This window comes from Vulpes vulpes, chromosome 14, assembly GCF_048418805.1.
Source record: "Vulpes vulpes isolate BD-2025 chromosome 14, VulVul3, whole genome shotgun sequence".
Classification (NCBI taxonomy): Eukaryota; Metazoa; Chordata; class Mammalia; order Carnivora; family Canidae; genus Vulpes; species Vulpes vulpes.
Genome location: NC_132793.1, coordinates 11,906,474 through 11,934,114, shown reverse-complemented (window position 1 = coordinate 11,934,114; position 27,641 = coordinate 11,906,474). Strand labels below are relative to the sequence as shown.

At 38.9% G+C, this 27,641-nt stretch overlaps 1 protein-coding gene across 16 annotated transcripts in view; it reads left to right on the top strand.

The window, feature by feature from the left end:
* CSE1L (chromosome segregation 1 like) overlaps positions 1-23,742 on the top strand; it is a 45,640-nt gene extending 21,898 nt beyond the window's left edge. For all 16 annotated transcript variants that reach the window (XM_026014617.2, XM_026014616.2, XM_026014620.2 and 13 more), the window contains 19 exons: positions 1,487-1,594; positions 3,617-3,709; positions 6,181-6,348; positions 6,460-6,589; positions 7,916-7,981; positions 8,607-8,809; positions 9,394-9,478; positions 10,721-10,782; positions 12,607-12,743; positions 13,859-13,962; positions 15,567-15,664; positions 17,116-17,266; positions 17,412-17,620; positions 18,266-18,363; positions 18,464-18,549; positions 18,910-18,991; positions 20,341-20,487; positions 21,221-21,452; positions 23,130-23,742. In XM_026014617.2, the coding sequence (XP_025870402.1) occupies positions 1,487-1,594; positions 3,617-3,709; positions 6,181-6,348; positions 6,460-6,589; positions 7,916-7,981; positions 8,607-8,809; positions 9,394-9,478; positions 10,721-10,782; positions 12,607-12,743; positions 13,859-13,962; positions 15,567-15,664; positions 17,116-17,266; positions 17,412-17,620; positions 18,266-18,363; positions 18,464-18,549; positions 18,910-18,991; positions 20,341-20,487; positions 21,221-21,452; positions 23,130-23,219 (2,349 nt within the window). In that variant the 3' untranslated portion in view covers positions 23,220-23,742. The remainder of the gene's footprint in view (positions 1-1,486; positions 1,595-3,616; positions 3,710-6,180; positions 6,349-6,459; positions 6,590-7,915; positions 7,982-8,606; positions 8,810-9,393; positions 9,479-10,720; positions 10,783-12,606; positions 12,744-13,858; positions 13,963-15,566; positions 15,665-17,115; positions 17,267-17,411; positions 17,621-18,265; positions 18,364-18,463; positions 18,550-18,909; positions 18,992-20,340; positions 20,488-21,220; positions 21,453-23,129) is intronic.
* Positions 23,743-27,641: the final 3,899 nt, after the last annotated feature.

Here is a 27,641-nt window from a genome sequence, read left to right as displayed (position 1 = left end):
GAACCCCTATGTATCTGTTTCATAAGTTTAATGGTATTACTGACTTCTTCCCTTCCCCTCATTTTGTAGCAGTGTTTAGGAAGCAAATCCCAGGCATTATAATATTTCACTCCCCATTTTGATTTGACTATGTAGTTTAATTATATATTTGTACATCCTCTTGTAGTGCATTAGGCTACTTCTGAACATTGTTCTTCATCTCTGTGAGAATTCTGTAAGATTGAAAGAAATAGTTTTTTTTTTTTTTTTTTTTACGTAATCTCTACCATCCATAGGGTTTGAATTTATAACCCTGAGATTAAGAGTCATATGCTCCACTGACAGAACCAGCCAGGTGCCACCTCCCTATCCCCCATTCTTTTTTGGAAGTCTTTTTTTTTTTTTAAGTGATCTCTGCACCCAATGTGGGGCTCAACCGCTGAGCCACGCAGGTGTCCCAAAGAGATTCTTAACCTCTTTTTTCCAGATAAAGAAGGTTGAATATCACATATCTAATAAAAAAAGGGAGCCAAGCTTCAAACCTAGTTTTGCTAACTCTGGAAAAGCTGCTCATTTCCTATTTTCAAAAAGGAAAATTGTGTGATATTCACAACTTTATAAGTTGTAGAGTATGCACAGGATTTTTCATGGTTAAGATATCTTACTGATGGTACATTTTTATCCAAAATAAAATTGGACAAAATGTAATCAATATTTTCCACCTATTGGGTTGGTTAAAGATTTTTAATGTTTTTTACTGATGTTAAAAGTGTTACCCAGAGTGCAATGAAATGAACACTATGGTGTCCTGTCCATTGGATTATAAATGGTACTGTCTGGAGTTTGACATTTTATTAAGTAAACCTTAATATTCCTATTTCTTAATTTTAGGATATAGGAAGTACATTAGTTAAATGTCTTTTTACATAGTGCACAAAGTACTGGACCTTTCATGTGTATTCATGCTCATTTTTTGAGGCAGACATTATTTTCAGATTATACATGAGGAAATTGGGGCTCAGTAAAATAACTTGCTTAAAGTAATTTATGAGCAGCAGAGTCTGGATTATATCTAGGTCTGTCTGGTTTGCAAATTCAGTGCTCATAGCATGCCGATCTGCTTTTGTAATACACTTGTAGAAACTCACAGTGTGAAAATTAGAAGTGCATAGTTTTGTAGATAAGCCTGTTTATTGCAGTTAGAATGACAGATGATTGGAAACAACTTAGATGCCAGGGGAATTAATCAGAGCATGTAAAGACAGTTTTGTAACATACTTATACACACAAAGAGTAAAAGAATCTAGTCCAGATATTAACATTGGACTATTAGTAGTACTATTAATGGATAAATAAAAAATATATACTGTTGTGACATATTTTTCAGAATCTCTTAAATGTATACTACTATATAAAAGTCAGATTTTGGAGAGGATGTAAGTAGTCCCAGCCGATTTCACTAAAGTTTACAGTATACTAAAACCATGTCCCTAAATTCCTTTCCAAGGCCACCATTGAACTCTGCAGTACCCATGCAAATGACGCCTCTGCCCTAAGGATCCTTTTTTCTTCCCTGATCCTTATCTCAAAATTGTTCTACAGTTTAAACTTTCAGGTAAGTTTTGTTATATTCCTTGCTTTTGATTCTTTGATGTCAGATATACAGGTTTTCAATTAATAAAGACTTCTTGCCAGCATTGATTTTTCTGAAAGAAATTAGTTTTTGAGAAGAAATTCGTTTTTATCTGTTTCCTCACCCCACCCCCACATTCTTGGTCTACAAGTAATGTTCTACTTTATAGTTGTTCCTAGAGATATGTCTAGAATATTTCATGGGGAAAGGTAGCAATTTCTTAAAGTCTGATAACTTAGAGGACTCTGCTTCCTGAATTACTGAATTGGAGAGTCACCCCGTACACTATATTAATTAATTAGTTTTTAAAGATTTTATCTATTTATTCATGAGAATACACAGAGAAGGAGAGAAAGAGAGAGGCAGAGACGCAGGCAGAGGTAGAAGCAGGCTTCCTGCAGGGAGCCTGACATGGGATTCGATCCTGGGTCTCCAGGATCATGTCCTGGGCTGAAGGCGGCGCTCAACCGCTGAGCCACCCGGGCTGCCCCTGTACACTATATTATTGAAGACACTGAGAGATCCTAGTGTCAGACCTTTCTCTTTTGTTCATTTAAGTGGGTATTAACACTGAGAGAACAGTGGGTTTTTTTTTTTAAGATTTTATTTACTCATGAGAGACACAGAGAGAAAAGCAGAGACAAAGGCAGAGGGAGAAGCAGGCTCCATGCAGGGAGCCCGATGTGGGACTCGATCCTGGGTCTCCAGGATTACACCCTGGGCTGAAGGCGGCGCCAAACTGCTGAGCCACTAGGGCTGCCTGAGAGTAGTGTTTTGGTTAGAGATCTCTGGCTAACTTACACAAAAAGGCTTTTGTTGGAGGCATGAGAGACAGAACGCTGAAGAACCAGGTTTTGGAAGGTATAAGAACCAGTGGCATTTCAGAGGAAACAGCCATACACTTCTAGTAGAAAATGCCTTGTCGCTGTCTTGCTACTGAGATAGTGGCATTCTTTTTGTTCTTGAAACATTACTTTAAGATTCAGGGCTTTGGGAATGAGAAGAGAGGTCTTAAATGGTGCAAATTATTCTACTGAGATGCACAGTCTGGTCTTTCATTGCCCGTAGCCGGCCCCAACTACCTGGACTTCTGCTTCATAACATGACAGCATTCACAGTAGTAGGATGAGCATTCTCCAATAGAAATAGATAAAATAGGAGATGAACAGGCCAAATTGGTATTAGTGGTCAGCTGGACACCAGTTTGAGAAATTTTTACTTAAAGGATATCACTGTTTTTGTTTACACTTTCTTTTGAATTCTACTTCCTAGAAATAAGGTAAAATGAGGCTCTTAATAGTTTACTAGGCATAGTCCAAGGAACCAAAGAAAGTAGGCATAATCTTTACCCTTGGGGGACATATCCCTCATTAAAAAGGCAGGATTTCGTCCCGGGAAACCAGTAGCTTTATAAGACCATAAGTTTGAATTGATGGTCATCTTACAGTAAATGTTATAGTTCAGAAAGGAAAAGGAAGGTACTTGTAAGCACTGAGTTTTTGTAAGGAAAGGCTTCATATAGTCTTAGCTGGACCTTGAAAGAATAAGCGAATTTAGATTGGAACAGGAAATGGGTGGCATCACTTGTAGTTGAAAGTGTATAAATCAAAGACACAATGGTTTATTCAGCTGCCAGACCCAGCTGGAATAGAGAATTTTTTTTTCTTTCTTTCTTTTTTTTTTTTTTTTTTTTTTTAATTTATGATAGTCACAGAGAGAGAGAGAGAGAGGCAGAGACATAGGCAGAGGGAGAAGCAGGCTCCATGCACCGGGAGCCCAATGTGGGACTCGATTCCGGGTCTTCAGGATCGCGCCCTGGGCCAAAGGCAGGCGCCAAACCGCTGCGCCACCCAGGGATCCCTGGAATAGAGAATTCTTACCTAAATAGTTAAGGTGTAGGCTCAGGCTGAAGAGTATGGACTTGAGACTATTGGGATGGGGGCACAACTTACTAAAATAACACTGATTTTAATCAGAAGTTTCAAGTCAATGTTTATTCTTTAGGACCTCCCTGAATTTTTTGAAGATAATATGGAAACTTGGATGAACAATTTTCATACCCTCTTGACATTAGATAATAAGCTTCTACAAACTGATGTAAGTATTTTAAAATGTTTCACAAGTAGCACTTTTTTTATGAATTATTTGAAGTATATTAGATTTTGATTATATCTCAGTTTTTAAAAGTGTAAAGTTAAAAGAGTACCCTCTGAAAACCTTAGAATATAATTAGGCTTCAGAAAATGAAGTAGTTATTTGAGAGCATGCATTTTATTTATTTATTTATTTATTTATTATTATTATTTTTTAAGATTTTATTTATTCATGAGAGACACAGAGAGAGAGAGGCAGAGACACAGGCAGAGGGAGAAGCAGGCTCCATGCAGGGAGCCTGACATCTATCCTGGGTCTCCAGGATCAGGCCCTGGGCTGAAGGCAGCGCTAAGCTGCCCTATTTATTTATTTATTTATTTATTTATTTATTTATTATTTTTTTAATTTTTATTTATTTATGATAGTCACAGAGAGAGAGAGGCAGAGACACAGGCAGAGGGAGAAGCAGGCTCCATGCACTGGGAGCCCGGGTCTCCAGGATCGCGCCCTGGGCCAAAGGCAGGCGCCAAACCGCTGCGCCACCCAGGGATCCCCTATTTATTTATTTTTTAAGTAAACTCTATGCCCAACATGGAGCTCAAACTCGGGACCAAGAGATCAAGAGTTGTATGTACTACTGAACATTTAAATTTTAGTTCCTAAAATTTTTTTTTTACTCTTGCACTGTTAATAGGTAGAATGTAAGAATACAAGTAATATTTGATTATGTGGGAATGTTCTATATTTGTTATTTTTAGCACACAGAATTAAATCTTATTGTGGGTCTGGCATGGGTAAATTCACAATTTATAGAGAAGGCTAATTCATTACATGATGAAAAGTAAAGCCTCAGAGCATTCACACTCTGAACATTTTATGAAATAGAAAGCTATCATTGAAGATATTAAGAAAACTTAAACCTTTGTAACAATAGCCTCTTTTACAAAAGTCAGTGCAGCATGGGAACGTGGGGATATTATGAAGGTTTGTAATGTGTTAAAGTTTCTGGTCTGGGTTTTATAACAATATGTACTTTTCAGCATAGCACTTTGTGTTATCATTTGCTTGTTTATTAATAGGTTTATGATCTATCTTTTACAAGAAACAAACATTCAAAGCAAAATAGTAAGCTTCAGTTTCAATAGGAATAGGTGATTCAAATCAGTTTTGGGGGTAGGGTGCAGAGAGAATCATTTCTATGGGTGTACAGCAAACCTCTGGGAGATTTACTCACTAAAAAGCAACAACAACAAAAAAAGATATGGCTCCCATGTAACAATTCTTTCAGGCCAGTAGGAAAAAAATGACGTCCTCAGAAAACAGAGCTTGTCTTCACATTTAACATCTAAAGGAATTTTTTCACCTGGGATTCCTACACGGAGCTGTTTGCCCATTTAACTGGGTGTATACAACTTTACGTTCTCTCCCTTGTATAGCATCCCTTACTTTTATGCCTTGAGGAGCCAGCCATCTATTACTCTTTTAAATTTGAGTTCTTTGACACATAGTACAGCTCAAAATGTGTTTATGGATTACCATTACAGTAGAAATCATTATATAAATGACTCCCATGGTTTATTTTTTTATTTTTTATTTTTATTTATTTATGATTATTTTTTAAAATTTTTTTAAAAGATTTTATTTATTTATTCCTGAGAGACACACAGGCAGAGGGAGAAGCAAGCTCCATGCAAGAAGCCCGATGTGGGACTCGATCCCGCAACTTCCAGGATCACACCCTGGGCTGCAGGCAGCGCTAAACCGCTGTGCCACCGGGGCTGCCCAACTCCCATGGTTTAGATTGAGGTTGGAAAACTTTTCCTCTAAATGTTTAGGTGGTAAATATTTCTGGTTTTGTGGGCTGTACAGTCTCTATTCCAGCTAAGTCAGCTCTGCCGTTGTAGTTGAATGAAAGCAGCCTTAGGCAATACTGCAAATTGTATAAATGTAAAGAAGGAATGAGTATGGCTCTGTTTTAATAAAACGTTACTTAAAAAAATAGGTAGCAGGCTTGCAGACCACAAGTTTAACCCCTAAATTAGATTACTGTTAAATATTTTATAACCAGAATATTGTTGGTGAGAATCGTATAGTAATATTACTTTATCTTAATATATTTAAAATGAGAACCTTTGGGGGGAGTAGCAAGACCATATAGCCGACCATGTTGCAAAGGAAAGTGTGATATGGCCTTTATCATTTAGGTTTCTCTAGAAATATATTACTTTCAATTGAATATGTAAATATTTCATAATTCAACCAGAAGAAAAGACTATATTTAACTTGAAAACTTTGAGAGCTCCTCTCTGTGATTTCATTTGTTATTTATTCGAAAGATTGAATACAGTGACAGTGGCACAGATGTAGGTTACAATACTAGGTTACATTTTTAGTTTCAGGAATTACAGCTATTCTCTGTATTTATGGTAATGTTAAAGTTTTATATTTGAGTTTTCTGTTTTTTCTTACGTGAGGATGAAGAGGAAGCAGGCTTATTGGAGCTCTTAAAATCCCAGATTTGTGATAATGCTGCACTCTATGCACAGAAGTATGATGAAGAATTTCAACTGTACCTGCCGCGTTTTGTCACAGCCATCTGGAATTTACTAGTTACAACTGGTCAAGAGGTTAAATATGACTTGGTAAGATGATGGTAGAGACAAGTAATTAAGACATTCCTTCCTTACTCCCCCGTGAAATAATTGATTCTATTTTACCCTTAAAAATATGCCTATTTTTGTGTTTTATTCCAGTTAGTAAGTAATGCAATTCAGTTTCTGGCTTCAGTTTGTGAGAGACCTCACTATAAGAATCTGTTTGAGGACCAGAACACTCTGACAAGTATCTGTGAGAAGGTTATTGTGCCTAACATGGAATTTAGAGGTAATTATGGTTAAGTCTAAATAAAACCTTTTCAGGAGATTGAAGGCTTGGTTGTTTTTGGTTTTGTTTTGTTTTTTTAAGATTTTATTTATTTATTCATGAGAGACACACAGAGAGGCAGAGACACAGGCAGAAGGAGAAGCAGGCTCCATGCAGGGAGCCCGATGTGGAATTCAGTCCCAGGTCTCCAGGAACAGGCCCTGGGCTGAAGGCGGCACTAAACCGCTGAGCCACCCAGGCTGCCCAAGCTTGTTTTTTTTAAAGCATATGTTGGGGGGAAAAATATGTTAGTATGAAATTATTGTTAAGTTTTGCTCCCTGTTGCTTTCTTATAATATATTTGTCTAATTTTTTATTGCTAATTAAAACTCCTATAAGTTGCTTATTGTCTATTTTTAAGACAAAGAGAAGGGAAAAGATAGTGTGGTGTAAAAAACGTTTGTGAGCATTGCTGTGATGAGCTTTGTTTTATAATGTAGAGAGTCTTTCACAGAAATATTGAAAAAAACTAAAAAAGTTCCTATTGAGAAGAAAGTAAACCATCCAGGATCTCAGCTTAAGAAGGAAATTGATTTTGTTTTATTTAGTGTTTCAACAAGGCAAATAGCTGTTTTCACAGTTGAGCGTGGAAGTGATTAATAGCCTTTAAATGCAGACCTGAAGCCCACTTAGTTTCTGATTAAGGTTAAGAGAGTCCTAAGACTCTATATTTGTATACAAGCTGTCTTTCCTTACAGCTGGGAAGAGCAGGTAGTAAATGTGGAAGGAATTGTGGGTTTTTTTTGGAATTGTGTTTTATGTCAAAACAATCATTAGATCAGCGATTCTTACATTATCGGGAACCAAAAGAGGAATAAGGGACAGTGTAATGTGAGGTTTTATTTCTTTTTGTGTTTTTATAAAACTAAAGGACAGATCTTTATTTTGGTGTTGCCCCTCCTACTTTTTTTGGTGTTGAAATGACTCATGACTTAATGGTGATTATAGTTGTTAGGGTTTGTTTTTTTGTAATGTCCTTATCTAGGAGAATAAAAAATTGGTGTCCCAGGTTGGGCCCCAACGTTCAACTTTTTGAAGTTGGTAAAGTCCAATTGTGGGGACACTATCACATTAGAAGTCAGCTGTGTGAATTGTCTATTATTAACCTTTGAAGGTGGTGTTTGCTACTCTTAAATAATGATGAAGAATATATGAGGTAGTCTTGGAAATGAACACTTTGTTGGAAAACATGGCAGTCCTACTTGTCTTCTGCATACTCAACTGTGAAAGTATAATGACTTGTCATGTCTTTTGAGGAGTTATTTGAAGTGCCATCTCTCTTTGTAGCTGCTGATGAAGAAGCCTTTGAAGACAATTCTGAGGAGTACATAAGAAGAGATTTGGAAGGATCTGGTATGTATTTTGGTTTTTAACTTAGTCTGATGGCAAGGCACTGTTGAAGTGGCTCTTTCTGGTTGGGAGGAATGAGAGGGCATGTTTGTTGTCTCAACCACCTTTCCTGCTCTGACTTGTACACAGTAAAGAGCAGGCTTCTGTATGAGCCTGGGCATAGTATCCAAAATTGGACCATCTGCCTTCTCTTTTTTATGTGCTTAGTGTTTATTACTATAATCTCTTTAGTTACGTTCCCATTTCATTTTTCTTATGAACAAAAGAATGTTCTTCTTATTATTTTTTTTTAATTGCTTTTTTTTATTATTATTACTTATTTATGATAGTCATACAGAGAGAGAGAGAGAGAGAGAGAGAGAGGCAGAGACAAGGCAGTGACATAGGCAGAGGGAGAAGCAGGCTCCATGCACTGGGAGCCTGACGTGGGATTCGATCCCGGGTCTCCAGGATCGCGCCCTGGGCCAAAGGCAGGCGCCAAACCACTGCGCCACCCAGGGATCCCCAGAATGTTCTTATTATTGATGTTAATTTAAGAGCAATCAGATGACAATTTGTTGTCTTATAATCTCGATCAGTTGTTTGGTGGTTTCTTTCTCCTATGATATCTTTCCCTTTGATTTTATAGATATTGATACTAGACGCAGGGCTGCTTGTGATCTAGTTCGAGGATTGTGCAAGTTTTTTGAGGGACCCGTGACGGGAATCTTCTCTGGTTATGTTAATTCCATGCTGCAGGAATATGCAAAAAACCCATCTGTCAACTGGAAACACAAAGATGCAGCCATTTACCTAGTGACATCTTTAGCATCAAAAGCCCAAACACAGAAGGTGAATCTTTTCAATATAGTTTTGTTTCTAAAATAGACTTGGGGTGGTAAACACAGAAATCAGAAAGAATTCTACGTTTCTAATGATACAGCTCACTCTCCTAGATAACCTATTTAGTTCTGATTAGAATTCATATAGTCTACCAAGATGACTTTACGTTGCTATAGTAAGTACTTAATTTTCTTATGGACAGAAAACTGATGGATACTACACTTGTTCTCTTAGCTGAGACCCGGTGTATAAAATGTGCAAAATTTAAATATAGTTCTTTAATTTAGGGAGGTGTATTTATTTTTTATTAAAATAGTCTTTTTATAAGCAGTTTGTGATTTGAAGTGTTCATCTCCGTTTGTAACCTGTTTGTTTTGGGGATGGGGGAGAGGGATGGAGAGACACTTAAGCAGGCTCCAGACCTCACCATCCCAAGACCATGCCCTGAGGCGAAATCAAGAGTCAGACACTGAACTGACTGAGCCACCCAGGCACCTCTGTAACCTATTTTTTAAAAATTGCCTAAATTTCTTATGTGATAGATGTGTACAGGTATTCATGTTATCTTACCCTATTAAAAATTTGTCTTTCAGCATGGAATTACACAAGCAAATGAACTTGTAAACCTGACTGAGTTCTTTGTGAATCATATTCTTCCTGATTTAAAATCTGCTAATGGTAAGTTTGTGAAAAAATTTTTATGCTATGTACAATTTTTACTTGAGGGTTTTTGTTTTTAAATAATTTTTGCACCCAGTGTGGGGCTCAGACTCACAACCCTGAACATCAAGATTCACATACTCTACTGACTGAGCCAGCCAGGTGCCCCTGCACTGTTATTTTAGACTACAAAATAAGTAACATTATGGCAAAAGTCATGGGGACTGTACATCATCAGGATACTCAGAAAATTGGCCTCTACCCTTGTTGCAGTTATTTCTTTTATTGAATAAAATCTCACATGCTTTCCCCAGATCTTGCCTAGTTGAAATCAACTTTCTCTAAAGATATTGCTTGTGTAGAAGGAAAATAGAAACAACTAAGATGGAACTGTAGCTCAGCTTTGTTATGCTGACACATAATCTAGGAATTACACTTGTTTTCTTGCCCTTCTCATTTGAAAAATGAAATATTAAAAGTTGAAATAAATTTCAAAGTACTTCAAACTGATAATTAAGGATAATTTCCTATGATTATGAAAATATATTGATCAAGATACATTATATATTCCCTTTTAAAAACTTTTTGTATGTGAGGCACCTGGGTGGCTCAGTCAGTAAAGTGTCTCCAGTTCTTGATCTCAGCTCAGGTCTTGATCTTAGGTTTGTGAGTTCAAGCTCCAAGTTGGGCTCCATGCTGGGTGTGGGGCCTATCTTAAAAACACAAAAAGGAAGCTTTCTGTGTGGAAATTTTAAGTATACTAAAAGGGAGACTATTGTAATGAACAACCGTGTTTTACTGTCATCTAGCTTTAATAATTTAAAATAACTGACCAATATTCTCTTTTTCGTTAATTTCCCATTAAAACAGTTTAAAGGAAATCCTGGCCATTGCTCACTTTGGCAGCATATATATTAAAGCAAATCTCAGCCAGAGAGACATGCTCCTGTTTCAATATAGCTTCACTTCTAGGAAAAAGATGATTATATGGTTATTAGTTTATGATCTAAATCATATTTATTCAATTAATATAAGTAATGCATGTTCATCTGTAGTGAAACTTACAAGGAGAAAAAATAAAATTATTCATAATCTTACCAGAACTAATAGCAACAAAGTAGATATTTAAATAATTAACTAAGCTCCAATTACTTGACATTTTGGTTACCAAAACTATGTTTCAAAAATCTGATAAAATCACCAATCTGGTAGTAATAGTCCTTAGCACTTAAATAACTTATGGTTTTATTTTTTTAATAGTGAATGAATTCCCTGTCCTTAAAGCTGATGGTATCAAATACATTATGATTTTTAGGAATCAAGTAAGTAGCTTTTGATTTATATATCATATGCCACTTAATCTCTTAAGAATTTTATTGTATAATAGCTTCTCTTCCCTTCTGTGCAATCCTGCTTGACATCCATACCTAACAATTAATAATAACTTCTTAAAAATTTAGGATTCCAGACCATGCTTAATTTTTTCCTTTGTTTCAAACATATCATCATACAGTGATTTTTATAAAAATTGGGATCCAAACAAGGGACTCACATTGCTTATGGTTGATTATGTGTCTTGTCTCCCTTTTTTCTTTTAAGATTTTATTTGAGACAACATGCGTGAGCTCACACAAGCAGAGGGTAGGGGCAGAGAGAGAAGCAGAATCCTTCTCAGCTAAGGATGCGGGGCTTGATCCAGGACCCCGGGATCATGACCTGAGCTAAAGGCAGATGCCTAACCTACCAAGCCACCCAGGCACCCCTGTATCTTGTCTCTTATATTATGACAAAGAGGTTCTCCTTCCCCTTTCTTATGCCTGTTATTTGTTGGAGAAAGCACTCATTTATGTTGTAGAGTTTCTCATGTTTTACTTTTAGCTGCTTACATCCTTTTTTTTAATCTTTATTTTTTAAAGATTTTATGTATTCATTAGACACAGAGAGAGGCAGAGACGTAGGCAGAGGGATAAGCAGGCTCCATGCAGGGAAGGTGCTCAACTTCTGATTCACCCTGGTGTCCCATCCTTTTTTTTTTTTTTTTTAAGATTTTATTCATTCATTCATGAGAAACACAGAGAGAAAGAGTCATAGGTAGAGGGAGAAGCAGGCTCCCTATGGGGAGCCCAATGTGGGACTTGACCCCAGGACCCTGGGATCACTACCTGAGCCAAAGGCAGATGCTCAACCACTGAGCCATCCAGGCATCCCCACAGTTTATTTTCTGTGGATGATTCTATAATTTCTTGATTTATGATTTTCATATCTTTGGCAAGTTTACCAGGGTTACATGCAACCTTCTAAAGCTGTTCTATTTTATTTATTTTTTAAAGGATTTATTTTTGAGATAGAGCACATGGTGGCATTGGGGAGGGAGAGGGTAAGAGAGTCTCAAGCAGACTTTACCAAATGCAGAGCCCAAAATGGGGCTTGATTACCACTTGAGCTGAAATCAAGAGTCAGATACTCAACCAACTGTATCACCCAGGCACCCTGAAGCAGTTCTATTTTAAAGAATAATGAACTGCTATTCTAAATTTTTAGAGGTTCCTCCGTTCCTCCCTCTCTTCCTTCCTCCCACCATTCCTTCCTATTTCCCTTACTTTCTCCCCTCCCGATACCCAGCATGGAGCCTAACACGGGGTAGAACCTCGGGACCCAGGGAACCAGACCTGAGCAGAGATGATGAGTGGCATGCTCAAGCAACTAAGTCACCTGGATGCCCCTAGAGGTTTCTAATGAAGATTAGTATTCTGATTTTTGCTCCTACCTCTTTTTTTTTTAGAAGAGAAAATGAGGTACAGAGAGTTTGACTTTTCTAAGAACTACCTGCTAGTGAAAAGTATATAGTTCTTAATAATAATGAAATCTTAGTTTGCTTGTCCATAATATTACTATTTTATGGTGTGTTCTTTTATCTACAAGATTTTTCTCTAACCATAGTTTAATGCTTAGAGAAAGAATTGGAAAAGTGAATGTGAATTTTTGAGCTGGCACATGAAGGTATAAGTTTTGATTTCTTAGCCGTGTCATCTTCCATTATAACAGTTAAAAACCACACTTTCCAGAATCAGCAATCTCTTCTCTTCCAGTTGTCTTTTACTCTCAGCATCAATGAGTGAAAGCATGCATATTACTGTGTTTTTCAGGTACCAAAAGAACATCTTTTGGTCTCTATTCCTCTCTTGATTAATCATCTTCAAGCTGAAAGTATTGTTGTCCATACTTACGCAGCACATGCTCTTGAGAGGCTGTTTACCATGAGAGGGCCTAACAACGCCACTCTGTAAGTATTTGATTCTAAACAATTTTAATTTTTTCAGCTTAGGGTGGGAACTGTTCTGTGCTGGTCAAAGATCTCTGACTATATTCATAATGTCATTAGTAGTTTGAAAATGTGTACTTTTCCCTCATTTAATCTGTGTCTCAGTCTAAAAGGATGAGGCGATATGCTAAAAATAAATATGACATAAAGTTAAATAGGAAATTGGAGCAAAGCAAAATCACAGGGTGAGATTGCTAAAAAGAAACGTGCGTCCAAGGATCCCATAGAGGAGTTCAGGAAACTCCTGAAATTTATGTGCTGTCTTTTTGCAGCCGAGGGAAAGAGGGCGACTGGAGAGTTAACATTTTCAGTGTCCTTGAGAGTATAAACAGTTACTCAGAAGGCAGCTCAGAAATGGGCCTTCATTAAGAGAGTGTCTTAGCAACATCATGTGACAGTTGTTTTTTTCCCTGGCTGTTTTTGTATGATTACTCTGTGCGAAGATAGGACACAACTGAGTGGAAGTAATTCTCTAGGATCCCAGAGAGTAGCTCTTCTGGCCTGAGCCGAGGAGAAAATGTAGAGGAATGGACGGTCTGCATGTCTTTCAGGCCATTCTTCAACAGTGTTATTTCTTGAAACTGAACTTTGGGTAAGAGATGGAAAACCGTTCTAGGTTCTTTTCTTCATAAGAACTTGAAGTTGAGGTATTCTCAGTGGTCAATTAAGGGTTGAAAGAACATCCTTTGAGATGAGTCAAATCAGTAACTGTCTTCAGGCCTGGAATTCAGGCCGAATTCATGCAGCTGCTCCACGTCCAGAAAAGCAGATGACTGAGACTCTGAGTCTGAGCTCTGTTCTCGGTAGTGATTGGGTGTGAACCCAGGGTGCCCTGTGCAGCTGTAGATGACGTCGAGTTTGCCTGGTTTTTGGTTTGTGTTTGATCCCAGATGTGCCTTTTTAGGAACTTAACATGAACACACGTAAACAGCTACTTTCTTAAGCTGTCTGTTGATCTTGGTGGTGGGAGACGGCTCGCTATTATGCCGAGAAGTGTGATTCAGTGGTTGCTGAGGGTGCTCCAGCGTGGCCGGCTCAAGCGTTGGCAGTGACTGAAGCTGTTTTTTCATCTATAGCTTTACAGCCGCAGAAATCGCACCGTTTGTTGAGATTCTGCTAACAAACCTTTTCAAAGCTCTCACACTTCCTGGCTCTTCAGAAAATGAATATATTATGAAAGGTAGGCCGTTTCCCTGGTATACAGACCGTAAGAATCCCGTCTCTGATTTACAGGGGTGAATGCTCTGAGTTGTGCTTCAGGTTACATAGTCTATGGACCAGATACTGTTGGTTAAGAATTAGGTAGGCTTAGATATTTTTAAATGGAAAACATTTTGTTTACTGCTAACTGTTTTCAGAAAAAATTTAACCCTAGTTTGATGTAGAGTTACTCTTGTTAAAGTAGCAGGCTCCCTTTTTCTTTACCTGGATTGAATTTCTTGAAGGCAAAGATCAGCTCAGACATTTCTTGATGGCATATTAGACTAGGTCTTGGTGTGAAACCTGGGTACACTTTCTAGGCTCCACACATATCCTGCCTCCATGGAGCTACTGCCAAGAATATGGGCAGCTGTAAGCACCTGCCCACTGCTACATCAGGAGAGTGTTGTGGTGACAGTTCCGACTTGAGGGGCAGTGTTAGTCACTGTTGCACTCCAAGAGCCTAGCTGTGTCTCACTCATACGAAATGCTTTGCAAATAAACTGTCCCTGATGGCAGGTCAGGTCCCCTGGGGTAGGGTATGTTGTGTATGTGTGTGTATGTGTGTTCATATGTGTGGATAAGACTGTATCTAGGTGTGTATTTGTGTGTGTTTTCAGCACCATACTTCTCCCTACGGTGATGCGTGACTACTATTGTTTAATGTCCGTTCCTGTGAGGTTAATTGGCGTGTAGTCTCATTACTGTGTTTTTGGGATATGCGAGAGCACCTAGATGTGATATGTTCTCAATAAGTACTATTGGATGAGTGAGTGAATAGACTCCACCAGCCCAGAGCGGGGAACTGGTCCTTCCTCTAACCCCTTGACCCAGCTCAAGAAACACTTTCTCTAGAGAGTACGGGGTCTGTAGTGGTTAGCTAGATGGAAGGTGAATCTGCCTCAGGTAGACACAAAGTTTAGGAGGCAAGAGAGGATATCTGTGCCTGACATGTAGCTGCTGTACTTAGTAAGCATCTATTCTACTTGTGCAGAAACAGTTATGTATATTTTTAGCTTAATAATGATCTATCTTCCACGCCACATGATTTTAGGCATCTGTTAATGAGCAGCATTCTTGTGGTGTGGACCCTCTGCAGCTTTATATGTATTTTTAGATTTATGGGGGGGGGGGGGGGCTCCTAATATGTCTCTTGGGAGGGAGATGTGCAGGTGGTTTCTCTCAGTTTTTGGTAGACTGCAATGTGTCCTTTAGGCTAGGGCTAAACTGCCCCTGATTTCTAAGTGAGAGAGACTGGAAACAGCTCTTCCAACTGCTGAACAGCCACCTCCCCCACCCCCCCGTCATTTTACCACTTCCTCCTGCTTCGTGTCTGCTTCTTCACTTATTATTTCTAATTGTCCCCCTTTTCTTTTAAGCCTTAGGCCTTCTGAAAGTAGCTAAACTGTTTTCAGGCCTTGGTGTAATATTGAAAGGATTGTTTTTAAATAGAGCTATCTGGGGGTTGCTTAAGGGTCTTAAAATTTTGGTGATGAATCAGTGGACTGTTTTTTTATTCTTTCCCTAATCACTACTTTGTTCAGAAATTTAACTATTTGTTCTTGCTGTTTTTATATTTTACAGCTATTATGAGAAGCTTTTCCCTCCTACAAGAAGCCATAATCCCTTACATCCCCACCCTCATCTCTCAGCTTACACAGAAGCTATTAGCTGTTAGTAAGGTAACAAGACCAGTTCTAAAGTATAGTTGCTGTTTAACTTACACTCCAAATTGTGTGAGCCTCAGAACTCTCTGGCAGTGGTTCAGGCATCGGAAAACTCTGGATTCCTCCTGACCAGTAGTTAAGTGGCTTTTAAAAAGTATGGGGAGGTCTTAGATTGGAGACTTGGCAGCAGTTACCTTTATAAGTGCAGGCCCAGAAATTCAAAATGTTTCATTTGAATTATTCTCATTTAAAAAGTAACATGTTTCATTGAATCAAAAATTGATCCGAAGTGATTTTAAGTGGCAGAAAGAAGAAAGCAGGCTTTGTACAAGTGGACACAAAAAAGGCTACTCAGATTTTTATAAAATGGTGCAGTCTTTTGTGTCTGGTCTCCTTTACTCTTATTTCCCCCAAGTAAAGTCCATTACTTTTGATCACAAATGTTACAGATAGGGCAGCCCGGGTGGCTCAGCGGTTTGGCGCCGCCTTCAGCCCAGGATGTGATCCTGGAGACCCAGGGTCGAGTCCCATGTCGGGCTCCCTGCATGGAGCCTGCCTCTCCCTCTGCCTGTGTCTCTGCCTCTCTCTGTGTCTCTCGTGAATAAATAAATAAAATCTTAAAAAAAAAAGTTACAGATATTTTGATTCTTATTTATTAATTCTAAGATTTAGAAAATAAAAGCTTAATGCTGTCAAAATTGAGATGCCTATTCCTAATTAGTCTGTGGAAAGGACATAAATTTATAGAAGTATGACAGGGACTTTGGAGAACAGTGATCATTTTCCCATTGAGTTCTGAGTAAGGGTGTTGAACTGCTTTTGGTCCTTGAGGAATTGAGAGAGATGTCAGGTTCTCCCCCTTCCCCTTCCCCTACCATCTTCTGAGTTCATCAACTTCATATGGTAGCCTTCCAGGGATTCCATTTGAAGGAAAATAGGGTTATGTTGCTTTAAAAGTTTGAAAACCACTGATAGAAAGGATTGTCACTCTGCAGATACCTGTAGAGACCTGTACCTTGAGACCTGTAGAGGTTAAGACTTACCCATGGTCCCATACAAGGCTAGGGACAGAGCCAGGACTTACATGTCCCTGCTCGTTTTTTCCACAACTCTTTACAGTGACGGCTCTAGGAGAGCACATGGGTTTAAGACAAGTTCCTTATAGCACTGGGAGCTGAAGCTTGTGGAGTCGTCTCCCTATGACTCCTGAGTTATTTTTCATAGCGGACTTTAGCCCATTAAATCCCCAAAGAAGCAGGCATTAGTGAGTATTGTTTTCTGAATTTTAATGTCCATATAAGACTTTAACATATATATAGGCAAGTGTAATTGATGTGTCTTTAATACTGATTTTTTTAAAAAGATAGTCTCAATGTATTTTAGCAAGGGTAGGTATTTTATTTTAGGTATTTAACATAGTCACTTGGATTATTGGAAAATGGTAAGTTTTCTGTTTTTAATTTCAGAACCCAAGCAAACCTCACTTTAATCACTACATGTTTGAAGCGATATGTTTGTCCATAAGAATAACTTGCAAAGCTAACCCTGCTGCTGTTGTAAATTTTGAGGAGGCTTTGTTTCTGGTGTTTACTGAAATTTTACAAAATGATGTACAAGGTAAGTTAAATGAAGTTATTTTCTTTCTTTCTTAATAAAGCTGTTATAGTGGCTAATAAAATGGAGCCTGCCTGAGAGGTACGTGCCTTGTTGTGGGAGCCATTAGTTATGAAACTGACATCTCTGTTTTTACTTTTATCAACAGAATTTATTCCATACGTCTTTCAAGTGATGTCTTTGCTTCTGGAAACACACAAAAATGATATCCCGTCGTCTTATATGGCCTTATTTCCTCATCTCCTTCAGCCAGTGCTTTGGGAAAGAACAGGAAACATCCCTGCTCTAGTGAGGCTTCTCCAAGCATTCTTAGAACGTGGTTCAAACACAATAGCAAGTGCTGCAGCTGACAAAATTGTGAGTGAGATTTATTGTGATGTAACTCATTTTATAAGGTAGCTGAAAGAAACTGAGGATGGCAAATTTATAAAAATACTTCATTTAAAATAAATGTAACAGGGAAGTAGTAGAAAATATTGTGTATTATATTATAATTAGGTAGCCTTTACTTTTTTTTTTTGTTTTAACATTTATTTTATTTTTTTATTTTTTTATTTTTTAACATTTATTTTATTAATGAGAGAGAGAGAGAGAGAGAGAGCGCGCGCGCACGTAGCAGAGACACAGGCAGAGGGAGAAGCAGGATCCATGCAAGTAGTCTGATGTGGGACTTGATCCCGGGTCTCCAGGATCATGCCCTGGGCTGAAGGTGGCGCTAAACCGCTGAGCCACCTGGGCTGCTCACAATTAGGTAGCCTTTAATTATCTCCATGGTAGAAAATTTAAAAATAGAGCCAAGTAGGTTAATTTCAAGAACTTGACTTTAAGGCTTATTATGATAGGATATTTTCTATCTACACTTCAAAGTGAGAACAAAAGCAAAAACGCTTAACTATTAGAGTACGCACCCTTTTCCAAGATATCACCTGCTTAAGGTCTAACTTTTGGAACAGTTAATCCTTGCCTCTTTAACTGAGTATTATTTGATCTAATTTGTTGTAGCCTGGGTTATTAGGTGTCTTCCAGAAGCTAATTGCATCCAAAGCCAATGACCACCAAGGTTTTTATCTTCTAAACAGTATAATAGAGCACATGCCTCCGTGAGTATGAATATAACCCTCCTTGTATGATTACTCAAGGACTATGAGGTACTTAGAAGATGCTGACTTAATACACTGTTGCTTTTATTCAATTCTTTAGTGAGTCAGTTGATCAGTACAGGAAGCAAATCTTCATTCTACTATTCCAAAGACTTCAGAATTCCAAAACAACAAAGTTTATCAAGAGTAAGTAAAATCATTTGGCTATTCTTACAGAAATAATGAGGGAAAGTAGCTAAAACCCTTAGCCTTTATGATTACATATAAATGTTTTATCAGTTACAAGCTTTTTCTGTATTCTAAGATTTCTGTATTCTCCAAATACTGTAACTTTTAAATATATTCTGTTCCAAAGGTTAGTTTCTAAGTTTAGATATCAAAACATTTTTTTTGTTTATACTGTATGTTAATTGTATAATAAAGGCAAATATTGATGTCAGAGTTAGCCATTTTAATGATTATAATTATTTCACTGGCAGACTTCTGCTGAAATGCTTGTTCAGCAGTGAGGCCTCTGTACTGATACTCTGCATCTCCTTTCAACAGGCTTCTTAGTCTTTATTAATTTGTATTGCATAAAATATGGGGCGCTGGCACTGCAAGAAATATTTGATGGTATACAACCAAAGTAAGTTTTGTTTTTATTACTGTATTTTTTAAAGCAAAAAAATTGACCTCTTTTAGCAGAAACCAGTATCTCTATTATCTTCGTGTTTTTTTGTTTTTTTTTTTTTAAGATTTTATTTATTCATGAGAGACACGGTGAGAGAGAGAGAGAGAAAGGCAGAGGGAGAAGCAGGCTCCATGCAGGGAGCCCAATGTGGGACTCGATCCCGGGACTCCAGGATCACACCCTGGGCTGAAGGCAGTGGCGCTAAACCGCTGAGCCATCTGGGCTGCCCATCTTTGTGGTTTTCAAAATATTCTTAGAACTGTTGAGTTGCAAAGGAGAAAATCTCTGCAAACATTTTTCTATAACTCCCAGCCCTGCCTCGACACCATCTGTGTTCTGTGTGATTCTGGATGGTTGTGATTCTCTCCAGGAGGCTGCCTTTGTTATGGCTAGTAGTGTGATTTTTTCAGATAAAGGTCTTTGCTTTTCACTTAGTATATATATAAAGAATGTAGTTAGGTAGAATTTCCTATTTCATGGGGAAAGGAAGGGTAGAAAGAAATGATAGAGAACAATTTAGAGAAAAGAACTTGTAAGACCTCCATTTTGGTATTATGTCAAAAAAAATTCCAAATTGACTGGAATGTAAAAAATGAATTAGTCTGAAAAGTAGTACCAGAAAATATGCTTTCCACCTGTAGAGATTTGTGGGGAAATCAGTTTCGTGCACTTATAGTGAGTAATCTTTCTGTGGAGCAAAAAGGAGGCACTTTTTACTTAGAATATTAATATGTCCAGTATCTTTGATACCCACTATTTCCACTTCTGGTAATTTTAGTGAAGTAGAATACTGAGGATGTTACATTACTAAGTGTCGTGAAAAACTTTGCTCTTAGGATGTTTCCAATAACATTGGAATTGTTGGCCAAATAACTTTTTCAATATAGCCATTAACATTTACATCTGTACAGGTATGTAAGCATAGGGAGTTGCAAAGTTCATGATCTAGTAATGTTAAAATTAGTTACTGCTGGATGATGGGTGATGGGTAGTTCTTTATTTTTTTTCTCTTGCCTGATTTTTCAGAGATTTTTTGAGTAAGAAAAACACAGGAGACAGAAAAGTAGCTGTGAAAATTCCACTTGAGCATAGACAATGATATTTCACAGAAGTTGTTGGTAGCACTTGGCCACTGGGTTTGAGGTTTCACTCTTTTGTCATCTCTAGGTCTCTGCCATTCAGTTGACCAAAAATAATAGCCTAGTTTTTTTGGATTTTATTATATTCCTAAGGAGTCAGTATAAATAACATCTAAACATTTCTCAGTTCAATTATAGTGATGGTCTAATACTTTACTTTAATAGAATGTTTGGAATGGTTTTGGAAAAAATCATTATTCCTGAAATTCAGAAAGTATCTGGAAATGTAGAGAAAAAGATTTGTGCGGTTGGCATAACCAAATTACTAACAGAATGTCCTCCAATGATGGACACAGAGTATACCAAGCTGTGGTAAGTACTCCAGACCTTTTGGAAATTACAATTTTCTTCCCTTATGGCTGCAGAATTAAGCTTATACTCTTGAGGGCTGAGAATTGGGTTTTCATCTTAGGTTCTCCACTAGCAACCATCAGATCCAAGACAGGACATATAGGTCCTTCTGGGCCTAGAAAGATCTTGTTTCCTGATTCTTTATCGGAGGGGGTTCATGTGCCCCTCTGAGAATCTGGTGAAAGCTTCTGGTCTATGTGATCTCTAGGAATGTTTATGACAGATACCCAACTAAATTCGCTTAGATCTTTAAGAGGAGAAACTGAATAGACTAAAGAGAATCTCACGTGCTCAGACTGGTATTCCTGGCTTTTCTCCACCTCTTGTGAGAACCTTTTCTCATTTTGGGTTTACTCAGGCACTCCCCTTCCAGAAAGTGATCTGACGATTCAAGGCCTATCTTCTAACTAACTACTAGCAGCAGTGAGTCTCTGGCTTGGCTTCAGTCACAGCCAGCTGGACAGCTCTGGGAATGGTGTAGTTTCCATAAAGGAAATTGGGCTGTTGTGGCCAAAAGAAGTGAAGAGTGGTTTCAGAGGATAGGTGCAAGATCTGATGTCTATCTTCTATTTCAAAGGTCCCTTGTAGCTCTTGAGACTGCCTCTATAATTTGTGTCCCTGAGGAATTGCTTTTTGTTTAGATCTTCGGAAGTATTCACTTAATCTTTTGTCTCCTTGTTTCCTTCAAATCCAGGACTCCTTTATTACAGTCTTTGATTGGCCTTTTTGAGTTACCTGAAGATGATACCATTCCTGATGAAGAACATTTTATTGACATAGAAGATACACCAGGGTATCAGACTGCCTTCTCACAATTGGCATTTGCTGGGAAAAAAGAGCATGATCCTGTGGGTCAAATGGTGAACAACCCCAAAATTCACCTGGCGCAGTCACTTCACAAACTGTCTACCGCTTGTCCAGGAAGGGTAAGTGACTGTATTGTCAAATCACTCTGATTAGTGGACACCTTTCTGGGAAGGCAAGAAGGTAGTAGTAAGTTATTCTGGTGCCTATTTTCGTTGGTCAGCATGATCAAACATCCCACTGAATTACAGTTAGGCTTTAATTTTCTTTAATTTCTAAATTTTTTTTTTTTTTTTTTTTTTATTTATTTATGATAGTCATACAGAGAGAGAGAGAGAGAGAGGCAGAGACACAGGCAAAGGGAGAAGCAGGCTCCATGCACCGGGAGCCCGATGTGGGACTCGATCCCGAGTCTCCAGGATCGCGCCCTGGGCCAAAGGCAGGCGCCAAACCGCTGCGCCACCCAGGGATCCCTCTTTAATTTCTTTAGTTAAAATGATATGCTATAAATAGATTTTTTTTTTTTAAGCATATGGTTTCTGGAATAAAGACAAAGCTGAAGATAAATCCCCTCAACATCCCCCCCCCCACCCCCAAGTTGAGGCTTGAATTCATGACTCCCAAGAGCAAGAGTCTCATGCTTTTCTGACTGAGCCGGCTAGGTACTCTAAAACCTTTTGAATAGAAATGTATTTATTTCCAAGAGTGAAGTAATTCTTCTGTTAAAATGTAGGCTTTTTTTTTTTTTTACTGCAACATACGCAAATAATGGATCATAGAGTAAGCCTAATAACGGCTGCAAAGTTGGATTACCCAGCAATTTTTATAAGATCTTCTAGAGTTTTCAATTTTTTAAAGAGATTTTATTTATTAGAGCAAGGGTGTGTGCACAAGTTGGGTAAGAGACAGAGGGAGAGGAAGAAGTAGACTCCACGCTGAGCAGGGAGCCCAACTTAGGGCCTGATTCCAGAACCCCCGAATCATGACCTAAGCCAGAGGCAGACGCTTAACCAACTAAACCACCCAGGCGCCTTATTTTATTTTATTTTATTTTATTTTATTTTATTTTATTTTATTTTATTTTATTTATTTTATTTTATTTTATTTTATTTTTTTTTATTTTTTATTTATTTTATTTATTTTATTTTTTATATTTTATTTTTATTATTTTACTTTTTCTTTTCTTTTTTCCCTTTCTTTTCTTTTCCTGATTTTATTTATTCATGAGAGACACAGAATGAGAGAGAGAGGTGGAGACATAGGCAGAGGGAGAAGCAGGCTCCATGCAAGGAGCCCAACGTGGGACTCGATCCTGGGTCTCCAGGATCACACCCTGGGCTGAAGGCGGCGCTAAACCACTGAGCCACCCGGGCTGCCCAGGCGCCCCATTTTCAGTGTTTTATTATAGAAAACATCAAACACATAGAAACACTATAGCGAACTTCACAAATTACCAGTATCCTACCAATCTTGTTATATTTGTTTCTCCTTGGGCATCATGTCATTTCACCCATATGCACTTAATTACGCATCACTAACCAATCGGGGTTTTTTTTTTGTTTTATTTTTGGCAAATCCCTCCAGTGCCACTACCCCACTGAACAGCAGTAATTCCTTGCAGATTTGCTTTTTAGACCTATTCAGTTCTGAAGGCATAAAGCAGTTGAGATCCTTGGGATCCCTGGAAGAGTCATTGGTGACAGACTGCCCTTCCCATGCTGTGGCAATTCTGCTAGAGAATGTGGGGGTCCTGGTTTGTTAGGCTCTTCAACAACCAGCATGTTTCCCATCTCTCGTAGGTTCCATCAATGGTGAGCACCAGCCTCAATGCAGAAGCGCTCCAGTATCTCCAAGGATACCTTCAGGCGGCCAGTGTGACACTGCTTTGAACAGCACTTTCCAGATTGGCTAAGCCCACGATGGTTTCTGAGGAAATCACATAGATATCTGAGCACAGCTGCATTAAAGCAAGTTTTCCTTTTGAACTTGTCACAAATTCCATCTTGTAAAGAATATTAAATGTTGCTTTAAGCTGAACCTTGAGCAAATTAGGTGGTTTGTGTGATCATAAATAGAAGTGGGTGACTTTCCAGTGTGCAGCTTCAAGGGACAAGTATTAGTAGCCCAGTATATGATCATGAGTTGAGCAAGTTCAGTACATGATCATGAGTTGAGCATCTGCACTGTTTGGATAACTTTAAAATTTTGACGGACGCAGAGTGTGGAAACTTTTGTTAACTAAAATCTTGTTTTGAGGCATCGCCATTTGTGTTTCTTTCGTCCTTTGTATTTTTGTCTGTTTCCTTAAGCTTTTATTGGAAATGTGAATAAGTAAAGAATCACTGCTGTTGCCAAGAAATGCATATTTCATAGTTTTAAATCTAATCAGCAATAAAAAAAAAAGCCCTCAAATATGTATCTAAGAACATCTTAAGGATAAGTTTTTGGTGCTAATACTATTATAATGAAGAACTTCTTTTAAAAAATTGAAATTCAAACTTAGTCTTTCCTTACCAGGGAAAAGGGAACATTTTGGCTTGGGTCTATCAGAACTTTCCTGGACCCATTTCTAGGCGGCAGCATGAACTCTGGGCCAGATGGTTCCTTCTGTGGATCGAAGAGAAATGCCCTACCTGGCTTCACAAAGCTGTTGAGTACTTTAGACAGCATAGACGTTTACCCTTTTTGAGTGTCTGTCTTATTTGCAGATTGGTGGTTACTTGGAACTTTTCAAAGTATAGCATCTTAGAACCTGAGGTCTGGATGAGCCACAGAAGTGGGTATACAGTAGCCAACAAGGCTGCCCTGGGTAGGTTCTGGGACAGCCCTTTTTTTTTTTTTTAAGATTTTATTTATTTATTTATGAGAGACACAGAGAGGCAGAGGGAGAAGCAGGCTCCATGCAGGGAGCCCAATGTGGGACTGAATCCTGGGACTCCAGGATCCTGCCCTGGGCCAAAGGCAGGCGCTAAACCACTGAGGTTTAGACCATCTTAATTGATAGGTGCTAAATTACTTCTGGAATTATCTGTTCAATGGAGATTAAACTAGAATCTCATTCTGCACACATCAGTGATTTCTTTTAAAATTAGGGCACCTTGAATGCTTTTTTTTACACGTTGTTTCTGTTTGTTTTTTTAAAAGATTTTGAGAGAGCGAGTGAGTGAGCATGAGCAGGGGAGGGGCAGAAGGAGAGTGAAAAACACACTCTGTACTGAGCATGACATGGGGCGATCCCCGGACCCTGTGATCATGATATGAGCTGAAGGCAGACGCTGAATTGGTTAACTGAGCCACCCAGGTACCCTTCACATGTTTTTGTAGTGTTGCTTGAGAAACTGTCCGGCTTAATCTTAAGTGTTCTTGTACCAATCTACTCGTTTTTGTCTTGAGATAGTAATGGAAGTATTAAGTCATATATTACTATTTAAGTGGTCAGTGGCAGAAGGATACTGAGACAGTACTGGAATCTACTTTCGAAGTAGAAACAATTTAATAGGGGATCCCTGGGTGGCACAGTGGTTTGGCGCTTGCCTTTGGCCCAGGGCGCGATCCTGGAGACCCGGGATCGAATCCCACATCAGGCTCCCGGTGCATGGAGCCTGCTTCTCCCTCTGCCTGTGTCTCTGCCTCTCTCTCTCTCTCTCTCTGTGACTATCATAAATAAATAAAAATTAAAAAAAAAAAAGAAAAAAGAAAAACAATTTAATACAGGTAAAAAGTCTGGAATAGAAAACAGCTGGTGGTGATGGCTTATATTTGTTGCTTATATAAGCTCTGAGAGCACCCATTTGGGTCAAGCTCTTGGTGAACAGTTAAGTAAATGCACAGCACATCCTATTTCACAGAACCCTTGCTTCAGCATCTTAACTTGGAGGACTGAGCAGGTTGTGAATTTTTTTCTTCAGACGACTGAGAAGATGGTTTGTTTTGTAAATGTGCCTTTTCTGAACAGAAAAACTGGTATCTTAACTCTGGCACAAGTCAGTCATTCTGTTTAAAAATTATTTTTAAAAAAGATTTTAGTTATTTATTCATGAGACACACACAGAGAGAGGCACAGGGAGAAGCAGGCTCCATGCAGGGAGCCCGACCTGGGACTCAATCCTGGGACTCTGGGACCCCACCCTGGACCAAAGGCAGACGCTCAACTGCTGAGCCACCCAGGTGTCCCAGCTTTTAAAGGTTTTAAGAGATGGTATGTAGTAAGTTTTTGACAGGTCTTAGTGACTTCCTCAGTGATGATGTGATACCAGTTCTTTGTCGGTATAGAGAGTTGAGGTCATACTTTGAGATCGGGCTAACCTGGGTTTGAATTACTCTGTGACTGATATGTGTGACCTTGAGTAAATGACTCAGCTTCTTCACTTTATTATTCTCATTTTTCAGAAGAAATCCGTCACCTTCAGGACAGCTAAGATGTAAAATGTCATACTTTAAACAGAACATATACAAAAGCTTTTGTTTAGGGTGGGCTTGGGGGCATGCAGGGGTTTTGGCTGGGTAGAAGTGTTTGTTAGCAGTGCAGAACACTGCTCTATCTTACCAGTACTGTAGAAGCTGGGGTGGGGGGGCCAGGGTGGTGGTGGGAGGCGGTGGAGGAGGAGGAGTCCTGGCCTTTCCAGAGGAGTCCTGGCCCAGGTAAGGCACCTCACTTCCAGGGTAGTCTTAGACACGGGGGAAATGTATCTAAACTGCAAGTTCCTCCTGAGGGCCTCCTGCTGGGCCCATGGATTATTTCTGCTGTTTGAGCATTATCTCCCTTTTTAGCAGCCTGATTTTTAAAAATACATTTCTGATTATAAATGTATTTTGTTGGAAACTTGGTAAATACAGAAAAATATTTAAAAATCATTTGTATTCCCACCTTCAAATATTTTGGTTTTCTTCCCCTACCCCCTACCAAAGTGGAGATCATTTATAATTTCACATACTTTTTGAAAAGCTTAAATATTTAATAATAATTACTTGGTAAATATCATTTACCACTGTTGGAAATTATAAACTCCTTCCTGATGTGTCAGTCTTTGTATGTTTCCTGATTATGGAATTAGCAGTTATCCTGTGGAAAGGTTCATGCTAGTTTCTGCAGCACAGCCTGCCCCACACTGCGCGTTTTGTCTTGTGTGTGCCCTAACCAGTTTGGCTTTGATCCAGCTGTTGCACACCGTGGTAACTGAGCGCCAGGCTTCCACCTTCCGCTCTTAGAGGCAACAGCTTGCAGTGCTGGGGCCTTTTTTCTTCCTCATCTCCTTGATTGACGGATCACCCTCCCTGCTATGAAAATTAAGAATCCTTGTAGCCTCCTAAGCGGGTTTTTTGTTTTTTCTTTTAAGGTTGTTTTCAAGTAACATTTTTTTGATTCTTTTATCTTCAACTGGCCACTGTCTCTTGATGACTCCATATCGATGATAAGGTTGCTCCGATGTGGCTCTCCCTTCACTGTCACGCTGTCACACGAGAGGACACCTCATTGAGTGTAGTCCTTTGTCCCCTGGGCTTTATCTGTAGGTCTCTTTTAAAGGGAGAAAAGTGAGAAACCATACTTAACGGTGGCAGAAGTAGGGCTGAATGCTGGGCTTGGCAGTGCATAAAGGTTCCATTTCTTCTTTCCTGGGTCCAGTGTCTGGACTTCTGCATTCCTCAAGAGAGAATGTTCTGAGTCAAGATCAAATGGACTTGCTTCTTTTTTTTATCACGCTCCTCTCGGTGGCTAAAAGCCACATCTTATTTTACCTTGTATTGTAATTGGATCCTGGCTTGTGCTTTTTTTCCTGGAGTTACTAGCTTGCTTCTTCATCCTGAGGGTCGCATGGTATCCCTTCAAGCTCTTCTCTGAGGCTCTCTTTTTACCGCACACTGCTCTTGGGGGCCGGGATAACGTCCCAGATTGCTAGAGCTCCCTGGCAAACCTGCCACTTCCAGTGTTCCTTGGAAACAGAACGGGACATGAGCTTTTGGTTGAGAATCTGACAGGTCCACAATCCTGAATCATGGGAGGCACAGGACGTTCCCAGGTCACACAGCTGGATGGAACTGTGATTCACCCCCAGGCAGCATAGCCTCCTGAGCATTCCCGAAAGTTAGAAACAAGTAATTAATAAGGGGATGATGGTGAGGTATTCTGTTCAACGTGACCTTTTGTTCCTTGGAGAAATCGGGTGGCCCAGATGTGTGACTGTAAGGCCAGACTTGCCCTTGGGGCCACCCTGGGCTATTCCTAGGGACTGCTCTTTTGTAGGGCAAAGGAGGTTCATGGGCCATTGAAAATGACTTACGGTAATGGTAATTTCTGGTGGATTCCCTAGAAG